Source organism: Montipora capricornis, chromosome 12 (genome assembly GCF_036669925.1).
Source record: "Montipora capricornis isolate CH-2021 chromosome 12, ASM3666992v2, whole genome shotgun sequence".
Lineage (NCBI taxonomy): Eukaryota > Metazoa > Cnidaria > Anthozoa > Scleractinia > Acroporidae > Montipora > Montipora capricornis.
Window position 1 is genome coordinate 26,522,508 of NC_090894.1, and position 12,500 is coordinate 26,535,007.

At 39.7% G+C, this 12,500-nt stretch overlaps 2 protein-coding genes across 2 annotated transcripts in view; both read right to left on the reverse strand.

Annotated features, from left to right (window-relative positions):
- Positions 1-12,500, reverse strand: part of LOC138026992 (uncharacterized) — a 159,171-nt gene that overhangs the window by 93,003 nt on the left and 53,668 nt on the right. The window lies entirely within an intron of this gene.
- LOC138027072 (cholesterol 24-hydroxylase-like) overlaps positions 3,193-12,500 on the reverse strand; it is a 25,013-nt gene continuing 15,705 nt past the window's right edge. The window contains exons 3-6 of the mRNA XM_068874571.1: positions 7,618-8,293; positions 5,160-5,493; positions 4,504-4,576; positions 3,193-4,412 (exon numbers count right to left, since the gene is read on the reverse strand). Of these exons, the coding sequence (XP_068730672.1) occupies positions 3,893-4,412; positions 4,504-4,576; positions 5,160-5,493; positions 7,618-8,217 (1,527 nt within the window). The 5' untranslated portion in view covers positions 8,218-8,293 and the 3' untranslated portion in view covers positions 3,193-3,892. The remainder of the gene's footprint in view (positions 4,413-4,503; positions 4,577-5,159; positions 5,494-7,617; positions 8,294-12,500) is intronic.

Here is a 12,500-nt window from a genome sequence, read left to right on the forward strand (position 1 = left end):
TTCCACTAAATGGTTTTTGAACAAGATACAATAAAATTAAGGATCTAAAAAAAAAGTAAACATCGAAGATCTACATCTGAACGACAAATATTTCTTTGGCTTATTTTCGGTAATTGTCACGATCGGCGCTTCTCTTAATCTGTCCACCTCAATTAAGTTCAGCGAGTCATCGCTTCATTTTAAGAAGGCAACAAAGACGTCGACTTTAGTTACGCTTTCTCTAGTCCTTGCAACTCTCCAATTTATAATTTAGACGTCGACTTGCTGCTGGCCAGAAAAGGCGTGCTTGGGTATTTCCACTGACGTCCGCAGTTGTTTACACAGCTCATCACAGCATGTATTTTCCTCGCGTTCGGCAATCTTGTGATTGGTTGAGCCGCTTTGGGGTTTTGTTAACCATAAGACTTACATCTGGAACTGTCATGGGCAATTCTTTTGTTCTTTTTGACGTATCTATGGAAATTTCCCACAGGAAATTTTCCTTTGGGCAGATCGGTTACACATAAAAAATTGCTTCCCCGTGGGAAAAAGCAACTTACCCAAGGGCAAAATGGCTAGTGTAACCGCAGCTATTCTGTAAGGCCTTTCTGTACACCTTACCAACATGGGTATCCATTCTCATCAAGCTGTCAAACCAGACGCCAAGGCTACGTTAGAACCAGTAGGCTTGATCTCCGACGCACCAACTTGGCTAGCTGACTTTAGCTAGCTGTTGGCGAGACCCAATAATCAATACTTCAGTCTTGCTATCGTTCAACATGAGCTTATGCAAAGACATCCAAATGCTCGAGTAGCTTCCTTCTGAGATGTATCTGATCCAGCGCAAAAAGATAGGTACAGTTGCGAATGCTCAGTACAGTGAGCCAGTAGCTGTGGAACAACTGCCTTCTCAGCTGTTTTCGAGACCAAAGGCAGCTTTCTGACAGGGCGAAAGTTCTGATTCACCAGTTCTAGACCAATTTTTTTCAGAAGAGGAGCAATCAACGTAACCTTCCAGTTATCAGGAACAAAGCCAATTTCCAGAGAGGAGTTAATCATGTTGGTGATAATTGGCACGAGCTCATCCACGCACTCCTTCACTAGCTAAGTGGGTACAGGATCCAAGAGACAGCTAGCATTAGATGACGAACGAATAATGTCACGCAATTTCTCGACGGAGACAAGTGAGAACCGCTCTAGCTTGGCAGTAGATTCAGGGACTATGTTGTCTACAGGTGGAGCGTCTATACTGTCTTTGCTTTCTCTGATCAGATTAATCTCCTGACAAAAGTACTCCCCAAAATCGTTCGACATTTGCTGTTGAGAATCATAAGGCAGTAGTAGCTTATCAGAACGCTCTTTACAAAGAGATTAAACCACATGAAATAGTTTGATAGAGTCTCCCGCGCACTCTTCTATCAAATGAGAATAGTTTTTCGTCTTGGCATCCTTCAGATGCGAATTATACTCCCGACAAGCAACGCGGTATGCGCAAATGTCCAAGTCCAACTTACTCTTTCTCATTTTCCTTTCAAGTTTTCTACGCTTGATCTTCAACTCCTTTAGGTCTTCCTCAAACCAAGGAACCCTTGGTCGTACGGAAAGCGCCTTGCTCTGAACAGGCGCATGTTTATCGAGAATGGAACGCTGAGTGTGATCATAGCTGGAAGTAAGTTCGCAAGCAGGAAGATCATACATGTACAACATCTGTTCTCCATTTCTCTAAATGCTCAAAAATCTAAAATATCGTAATTGCGTGTTCCATAGTCCAGTCCAAAGTTTTGATTTTACAATTTCATAATCTTGATTTCAGTATTGGATTAACTTAGTACCAAACGTTCCACAAAAAATCGCCAAAAGTCTCTCTATCATCGATTCAAAAATCAACAAAAGCTACAAGTAGTAAATAGTACTCAGAAACTACGAAAGTTCGTCATGATTCTACACTCGAGCTGAACAAAAAATTATGAAAAACGAAACTAAAAAAGCCTAGTGATCGCTTCTCAAGCAGACACACAGCCGAAACTGTTCTGTGGCTGCCTAATAGGGGCCTGAAAAAAGCACCGTAGTACAATGGTACTTGACCTTAGCCCTTGGCCGAGAAACTAATCTTAGCCAAAAGGCCGAGAAGCGATCAGGATACGGGATATTTAGATAAACAGGGTTGCCACTCATTAGAACCCAAAAAATTCCCTGACTTTTCCCTGACTTTTCACTGACCTCAAAACAATTTTCACTGACCTTGCATTAGGTGAGTTTCACCACGTTTTGATAAAAATGGCCGAAGGAAAACACTGGTTCCCAAGCTTCTTCCGATTTCTCTTCCTTATTTGGAAGAAGGCATTCACAACGAAAGCCACTTACCGAAAAAACCCGGCATTTGAACGCATAACTTGATCAATTACAGCTTCATTTTCCGAATGAAAATGTCTTCATAAACTTCACAAAACCTGAAAACAAAATTCCCTGACTTTTCACTGACTTTGACAAGAACTGAGATTTTCCCTGACCTTTTGCAAAATTTCCTGACTTTTCCCTGACCTTGAAAATTGTTTGTTTTTTCGTGACTTTTCCCTGACCGTGGGAACCCTGATAAAAATTGAAGGGATGTGGGATTTTTGGTGGGGGAAGTGGGGCGGGGAAGGGGGAAGTGGGGCGGGCACGGGGGAAATTGAGGAGAAACGGGATATTTTTTTAAAAATAAGAACGCATTGCGTACGTGTGGTAGTGCAGTAACTTGACAGTGTTTTTTTCCATAACTGTCGACTGAGCTGCGTTTTATTTTTCAGGGGATTCAAGTTCTCCTTGCGTAATATGTAGCTCTAATAGTACACGATATTGTTTTGGTATCGTAAATCATTATAGTGCCATGGTAGATGTCTTTGCTAGATACCCCCTGAGAAGACATGTGGCTCAGTAAAATACTAAATCCAGAAAGACTGAACAAAGTAAAAGAAAATCGAGAAACATTGGCTGCAAGGCTGACTTGTTGATCATTTACAACTACTTTTTCACAACGAGCTTTTTTTTAAGCGTGAACTCTGAGCTTCTGACAGCTTTCCAAGACAAAAGTTCACTGAAGATAAGCCCTGTCCGGCGGGGTTAGTTTCTGGATGGGAGACTCAAAATATGCTAATTGCTGTCAGGAACATACGACCAAAACTTCTATTTTAACGCTCAAAAATGCGAACAAGTATTGACACAAAACAAATATTGACGCAAAAGTAAATAGTTATTTTATATATAGTTTTAAAGAAGAGCAGAAGGAACTTTTTAGAAAGTGCTGATCGAGAATCCCGGGGCGGAGGGGGGGGGGAAGAGGGTACTAAAAAAAATTAATACGGGGAGGCTCTGTCCCGACGTGCGACCCCTTACCCTTTTATATTCGCGGTTTTCACATGACGTCACGACCGCCATGTTGGTGCCCAAAACAAAGAAAAGGCGGCCATGTTGGTGCCCCGACCAAATCCTCCGGGAATTTAACTCTATTATTATGCAAAAGCTTCCTTTTGTTTTCGCTGAAAAACATGGCTGTTGATCACGTGAGTGAAAACCAGCAATACAATTTTTGGAAGAAAAGACACCCCTTTCGTATACCTTCCATTGACAATGGTACCCCTTTCGTATTAATAGCACCCCTTTCGCAAACCTTAGTCGTAATACCTAGGTTGAATATTCACATGAATTCGAGAAAAAGGAAAGAAAAATTATGGTCAGGGTAGGATTAGTTTTGGTTATTATCAAGGGATAGCAATTGACTAAGTAAACGATGAAAGAACTGTTTAAGTTGAGCATGTTCGTCGCTTTAGAGTAGTCATTGAAGCCAGTTACTTAAGATGCTGAATAACATCTAATCTTCCTAAAGCTAGCTTCAAACTCTCAGTGCTTTCCAGTATTTTCCTCTAGAAACTGTCTATTCATGATTAACACCTCTTTTCTTAATGGTGCACAGTACACCACCTCTGGGTTTTACCGTGATGTTCTGTTCGTGCTGAATCTCATTTTGACCTGGCAACAGCGTCAACTCAAACTCTTGAAGCAACTTCGTCATGACCATTCGAGCCTCAAACTGCGCAAATGTCTGTCCAATACAGAATCTTGGACCCATGGAAAACGGAAAATAAGCAGATCGCAAGGCATTGCTTGAATCCTTGGCTTCAGGAGAAAACCTATCTGGATCAAACTTCTCCGGCTCGGGCCAAAGCTCTGAAAGCCGGTGTATCATGAACCAACTAAAGAGAACTATAGTTTTGGCGGGGATGAGATGTCCTCCGAAATTCTCCTCTTTTGTTGTTATTCGTGATGTTCCAGTCACTGGCGGATGTAGTCGAAGTCCTTCTTTTAGAGTCTGCCCTAGGTATTGAAGGTTGCCAAGGTCGCTGTATTCCACAAACTGTCGGGAACCAAGGACATCTCCGATTTCTTGTACAATTCTACGGCACAATTAAACAGATCAATATTGGCCTTATAAGGGGAAGCTGAGAGAGAAAAGAGAAGCTTAAATTTCTGTACATTTTTGCATACCTTTCTTCAACACAAGAGTGCTTGAGAATTTCGTAAAGTGTGAAAGACAGTTGGTTTGCTGTAGTCTCCTGACCTGTTGACAAAATATCATTCTACTTCATGAAAAATGCTGAGAGAAAACACATGCAGTCCAGACCTTTCAAAGGATCTAAGCCTGGTAAACTATATACATAGACTATTGATTTTCATGAAACAAATTTTAACGAACAGCACGTATTTTTTGGCCGAGCGCTACGCCATGGTGTTGGTAAAGAGAGCTAAGCTCTTCTCAAGAATCTCTAACAGGGTTCAGTGAAAAACACTTTGTCAACACAGAGGCTTCTCCGTTGCGAATATAAGTTTTTAAAATTTGTTGGATTGAATTTTAGTCCAACACCACAGCGAGATTACAAAGAACCAAACTTGGAGACAATTCTCATCGAGAAAGCATCAGGAGATGCCACGATTTTGTTTTGATTCACTTACATTTTTATCACACCGGAATGGTTAAGATCTTGTCGTCTGGACAAACTTATAGCGATCATTTACTTCTCATACACAAAGTACGTTAGCTGGTAAAATAATCTCCAACGACACAACCTTTTTTGCTCTACATCAATTTTACATCAACCTTTCTAAAAGTAAAAAAAGAAAGGAAAACAAAACAAAAAACTGACCTGCAAAAAAGAAGGTGACGAACTCATCAACAAGGTATTCTAAAGTCAAGGTGGGTTCCGCTTCTGCAACACGCAAGATGTGATCAAGAATGTCAGAAGGGGTATCCTCTCCACGAGAAATAGCTTCCTGTCGTTCTTGGATCACTTTCTTTCCATAATCGCGAATGAATTTACTTCCTTTTGACAATCGTTTTCGTATTGGATATGATGATAAATCCAGTGGCCAAAATGGTCGAATGTAACTTTCTTGGACTCCCTTGAGGGACTCAGTAAGTGCTGCTGGGAATGGGCTGTTTGCATCATTTATAACATCAAGATCAACATTGAAGGCAACCTTGCGAAATAGTTGAAGAAGAAAATATCAGCAAGTGAAACAGTTAACAAAAGAAACTATTGTCAATACGCATTTGGAAAAAAAAATTGAAGATGGAGTTCTTTTTAAAATCCTTAAAAGAACAGTCAAAATCATCAGGTATTAAAACTAGTGATTTTATCAGTCATAGCCAAGAATTCGTTGTCGCATTCTTCTCATGCACTGGCCACCTCCAAAATACTTTCTTGATACCCAAAACAAGTAGATCTTCTTGCAGGCTACCCTTGTGACATTTATTTATTTATCACGGTTTGAGGGATTCGGTAAAAATAAAACAGCCCCAGCATGCAAATTCCCTTTTTTCAAAACAGTTTCTATAGAATAATAAATTATACAGTATTCATTCAAAACATTATTTGACGAAATGACTAGTCCCATAAATTGGGCATAAACTACGGCTCAGAGAATATAATGCCAAGGCAAGGATAATACCAACCACCTGTATGGACTACCAGATGCCTGTATTGTGAGGTAGGCATTATTAAATGCTAGTATAATGTCCTGGGACCAAGTTAACCCAGTCTAGCGATGTAACAAAACGCACCCTCCCTGAGAAGGCTTCTGCACAGAGCTGAAGGGCTAATGCAGGAAGCAATTCCCTGCCCATAGTTTGTTAAAGACTGACAAGCAGCTGAAAGGGCAAACATTAAATTGAAAAACCAGAGAGCAAAACAGCAAGGTTAGGGGGGTGGGATAAAAATTGCTGTAAGAAACAAAAACTTGAGCTTTCTGAGGAAGTCAAGCCAAGAAGGCTGAGAGGAGACTGATTAAAAGATCCAAATGGGTAATCACATGATGGGAAGTTGTAGCAGTCCTACCCAGGCTCCATCCAGTATTTGCTTACTGGCATTAACTTCTATTTTATTCTAAAAAATATCAATAAGTGCAAGATAGCTCATCACAAAAAAAAATTCTTGAAAGATTCTGGAAAATCCAGTCAATTATCCTCTATTTTTACCAACTTTATTCATTCACTCCAATGAAAGGGAAGGATACCAGAGGTTATCCCTATTGAGGGTATCTGCTCGCAGCCGAATGTAATTGACTGAGAGCCAATTTTGATACAGTGCTCGAAATTAGCAGTTGTCCGGTCGTCCCAGACGACCAGAAAGTAACTGGGCAAATAGTTTTTGGTAAATGAAAATGTTGGTTGCCTGAAGAAAAAACAATGGACAATCCAGCCAAAAATAGAAAATGCATTACATGAGCAATACAGGACTCACTCTTGTTTTCTATTGCCAGTGTCCCATGCTAGTGTGAAGTTAACAATAATTAATTTGCCACAGTTGAGCATTTTCCTGTGTTTTGAGTATCTGTGGCTTTTACACAAAAAATTGTCAGATAGGAAAATTTAAGAGACAATGTCACAAACATGTACAAGGGGATAAAAAACCAGAGGTGCACACTTAGAACTATGGGATACTCAAGCTCCAAAACCATGCGATTGCATCTCAACATGGTGTTCAGTTAATCGTTGAGGGTTTCCTAATGGGCAACCAAGCATTTATCAGGGCAACCAAATTTACGGGTTACATTGCCTGCCTTTTGAAACAGGGACAACTTGGAATTTGCTTTTATTTCGAGCACTGTTGATGAGAGAGGAAAACCCCAAGAGTCAAATTGAGTTCATCTGAAACTCAGCCCACATATGACTTCAGGGAAGAGGGTTGAACCTGGAACGCAGAGGTGGAAGGCATGGTTGATAACCGCTAAGGCGCCCTGACTCCTCCCTTTGATAAAAATATTGCTAGGATCCCTTAACCTATCATCTTAACAAAATTATCTATAAAAAAGGAGGATGTTTGGTATCTCTTTGAAGGTCAGTACCAAAGACCCTGGAGGTGTTCATGTAATTTAAAATCAAACAAATTATTAGTGAATCTTTGTGAGTAGTCCAGTAATAAATGGTTGATTTTCTGCTTGCACTTTAGAAAAAATATTTCAGTAGGGTTGGAATTTGTCGGCTTTTTTGAAGAAAAGCTGGAATCCAGTTTGTAGAACCTTGTCAGCCTTGGGGGGAGGGGGGTGAGAGGGCGCAGCTACACATGGAATGACCTTACCAACATCCATCACACAGCTTAGTACCTTTCCTATCACATGCGTTGTTACTCTTGAAAACTCCTCTGCCATGTTAACAACAGTCTTACTATCAGCCATTTCATCAAGTCTGTTAAGAAACAACTCACAGCTACTGTTGAATGCAGCCATCAGGTTCATCAAATAGCGGCGGTGAAATGCTGGGTTTATGAGGGATCTGTGCTTCTGCCACACATCATGATCCAATTCGGTTACCAACCCCTTTCCGATAAATCTCACACCGAACGGAAAAGCCACATTCATGTAACCACGTGGATTCTTTGGCAGGTTTAGAGAAACCAAACATTTTCTAGCGACTTCCGGGTCAGCTACAAAAAGAAGGGGGTGGTGATAAATCCATATTACAATTGCTGGGCCATAAATACCGTACAGATCTTCCACCAATTCGTGTATTATTTTCCCCTTTGCTCGTTCCCTAAGAACCAGAGGCAAATTGCCGCGGAAAAAGTTGTCCCTCTTCGGTCCAGGAATATGGCTGTACTTCCAGTGAACGTAAACCAAGTAAATGGAATATACCATGAGGATTAAACCTAGCAAAGATGCAACTGAAACGGCGATGGCAAATATAGCAAACGTCATGGTCGCCATCTTGAAAGAACTTTGCCATTCCTGTCACGCAAGGAAGGATACCAGACTCACATGTAACGCAATGCTTCCGGTTTCCCTGTGGATTTTGAACAGAAGAGTGTATAAATCTGCTGGACTTAAAGTTTGAGTTACTCTAAATTAGAAAATGCAAGGTCGTACAAATGTCAGGCAGCCGTAACAAAATCCCAAATGACAGCGTGACGGGAGAGTAGCCAAAACATTTGAGGCCATGATTTGCCGGATGATTTGCCATTCTGCTCTTCCGTGACGGAAGATGTGTGACTCAAATTCGCCGAGGTTTGATGAATAGGTGTGCCTTTCTTACTCTGGAAAAATTCAGTGAAAACAAGGGCTTGGAAAGTGGCAAAGAAAAGTCTGAAAAGTGCTCGAATAGTGCTCAAAATTTTCAACTGAAAGCTCGAAATTTAGAATGAAAGGGCTAACGCTCAAAAAATGCAAAAAAATTCTCTTGGAGATTTTCGTTAGTATGCCTTTTTAAAACCAAAGAATTGGTCTTGTGTTGAGTGGAAATGATCATAGAAGTAAAACACCAGGTTTCCTCAGTCGAAAGACGGCAGGTTTCTTTTGCAGGTCACAGGTCACAGGTCATTGTTTTACCAATATAGAAAGCATCCTAAACAGTCATAAAAACTAACCTTAGGCTTAATTAGGCCTAAGAACTTTTCTTTAGGCCTAAGGTTAGCTTTTATGAATGTTAGGATGCTTTCTGTATAAGTAAAACAATGACCTGTGACCTGTAAAAGAAACCTGCCGGACGAAAGAAGTGATTCTTTATATACTACATATACGATTTACACTGTATATCTGTAAGCGAAAATGTATTATGCTCAATTACAAAAATTAAAATTAGAAAATTAGTCTGTTGGCAAAGCTATTTTTAAGTCTTTCGGTATGGATTGCTAGCCTCTGCTTCTGCGTCCTTCTCAAGTTGTATTTTGATTCTTTTTTCTCTTCGGCAGTAGGGATCTCAAAGGAAGACCAAATTGGCTATTTAGCTTCCCATATATTTGTTTTTTGCTTATCTCCAATAAATCATAAATGGAGAATAAGGTTGAACAGTACGTCCTTTTGTGGCATCTGTACCTTCGACAGATCAGATTCGCTGGCAGCGTATACAGAGAGACCATATGTAATTTTTAGCATGACTAAGGTTTTAAATAAGCAGCCAATTTCTTCTTGGGAACAACCTTCTTTGCCAAGACCTCTGATTACAATAGCTTCTTTTAGTTTTTAAGATAAGTGATATGAAAAAGTACTGTTTGATTGGAATGTAATACCTAGAATTTTTAACTTACGGAACTCAGCAGTGTTGCAGACTGGACTGAATTGGGTTTGTAGAGACTAGACTAGGTTACAGCTCGTATCATTACTTGCTGACCAGGAGTTAAAGTGTTCAACAGAAGGTTATGACGGGTCTGATTTTTTTCTTTCAATCACTACAAACTTAATCAATGAGGTGTCATCACTATCGTCTGACTCCAGGTCGTTCATAAAAACATTAAGTAGATGCGGGCCACTGACTGAGCCTTGAACAGTGCCTTTATTTACATGATAAACCTGCCTTGATAAACAACTCCTTGAAACGTTGAGACTAGGCCAGGCCATTTCTTCAAATTTTCTGTGAGAACGGAGTGACTGTTTCACGCTATCAAAAACTTTGGCAAAGTCCGTACTGAATAGCCGGACTGCCTTGGTATTAGAATCATCAAGGGCGCAAAAGATGAAGTGTTACATTGGCAACAAGGTGTCGGTACAATTCCCTCCGGTGCGATATGACAATTGTGTGTTGGACAGGTGAGTCTCAGTGCAATATTTTGCGAATTTAACTGATAAACTGCTCTCTCAAAGATTCTTGCAATAGCTGGAGTTATATTTATATATTTAAGACATGGATGGAACTAATTACCATCACAAAAACTTCGCACTTAGACTTGCTTTGAAGAGGAGGCTGACGTGAACTCGGAAATGGCTTATTGCAGTGAGACCTCAGTTTCTTTGGAATGTCCATTCTAGAAAACCGAGTGGCCTAATTCTGGATTTACGTTTATGCATTCTCGTAGATGTTTTTGCAGGTTACAGTCCTCGCGTCGTGTTACTACTCTGTAAAGATGAAATAGTCTTACATTGGTCCCTATGCCTTCTCCATTGGTGGCCCTGATCACGCAACTTCAGTTGTTCTTGTCCACAGTCCTTCTGGTTTCTGCACTGCACTGGTAGCGCAAAGGGCATGGGTTCGATTCCCGTTAAAACCTGATTCTTTTCTGAGGATTTAACCAACTTACTATGATTTCATATTAAAACCGGAGCGGTAATATTAATAACTTAATATATGACACGTTAAGAGGGAATAATTCACAAATAGGATGAAAATAAGCACAGTAGAAATGTCCTTCATACGGCCTTAGAAGTAAAGAGAGTAAAAAACTTCATGCACTAAATAAACACAAGCATGTTGTAACATCATAGAATGAACACTCTTTGTTCTTCTTGCCTTTATTGATCTTTCTATGTTAAAATTCCAGGCCTTCCAGGGACGGTTGGATTTTGATTTTAAGTTTACAACTTACCAAATACTCTCTCTGAACTCGACTAGTCTTTTTTCTTCCTTGTCTACCAGACATCTGAATTTGTTTTTCTTGCGATAGTTTTCTCCGCCTTTCTCTTCTTCGCAAAAATATTGCAACACAATCAGTTACAGTATGTTCACGAGGACCAGCCACAATCAATCAATCAATCAATCAATCAATCAATCAATCAATCAATCAATCAATCAATCAATCAATCAATAACTATTATTAATGTGTCAGGTAGATCTAGCTTACATATAAGTAAACTAATTGGGGACGCCTAATTACTACTGAATTAAAAGTTAAGAAGGAATATATTAATCTGATCCAAAATACTAATTATTAGTAATAAGCGTTAAAATTCGCTTTTTTTTATTTTAACTAGTTCCCTAAAAGTATGTTGACATATCAATATCCCATAAACCCACGCTTCCTTAAAAGCAAAGGTTGAAGACTAATCCCAGCCCACTATTTTCAATCCATGTATAAAATCCTAGATCACATAATTCCCACTTTTTAGGATTCTTATTTAACTACTGCATAGTGTACAACTTTTACAATTATCTTCCATCATCCTAACTAGATATAATTTTCTGATTTATATTTAAAAATTCCGAATTCCTGACTTTCTTATCTAATTTTGACCAGAGAAGTGGACCTACAATCCTGGTCAAAACTGTCGGGACAATTCGTGCTTTTCCCCCTCCCCCCATTACAATGTTGATTTTTCACGGTCTCCAAAATCAGGATCCGTTCATCTATCGCTGGCATGTTTCAACATTGTGTGGGGGGAAGGGGGGCGCAAAAAAAGCAGCGAAAGAAGAACAAACGTTGCTCATATAACGATGGAAGCATGTACAGTAAATTCTCTACTTTTCGCCCAAAATTTGACAAGTGTCCCGAAGTGTTTTGACCCGGTTGTAGATATGAGCGCATCGTTTTTCGCGTTTTCTCCCAAAGTATTCTTTTTTCCGTAACTGAATTTGCAACAGAGATTATGCGGTTATCTTAGTTCTTAAATATTAGAAAACTAATTTGGGGAAAGTTATATTTTGACAACAGGTGATAAACGAATTTGATGGAAATTGTAATAAATTCCAAATTAAGTCATTTGACACTTAAAATGTTCTAAAGCAAGCGGTCAAACTCTCAAAGTATTTAATTATTATTATCTTGTCTGTAAGCTGAATATGACCGTTGAGGTTTTAAATTGGCGACTATGATGAAATAGAAATCAACATTAAACATATCACGTAATTCCTTGATATTTTTAACGTTTTAGCTGTGGAGTCTCCCGGGGGTGGGACTCCCATATGAAACAGACCGGGATGCTCGTCGGAAATTTTGAATTTAACCCCTAAAGGAGACCAATCTAGGCGTGGCTTAAGCAAATTTTGACCCCTAAAAGAGACCGTTTAAAAACACAAAAATACGACATGCAATGAGTTTTAATGATAAAAAGGCATAATCATCGAATGCTTTTATCTAAAAAGAAATTTAAAAGGAAATTTGACTTCTGTTTCTCTTCGCGTAATTCTGCGTTACTTCGTGGAACCCCAAACGAGACCTTGGTGGCATAAAATATTGGCGCTTTGCCCGGACCACCCTAAGCGAGACCAAAATCCCATATTTACACCCCTAAGCGAGACGACGAGCATCCCCGTCTGTTTCATATGGGAGTCCCCCCCCTCCCCT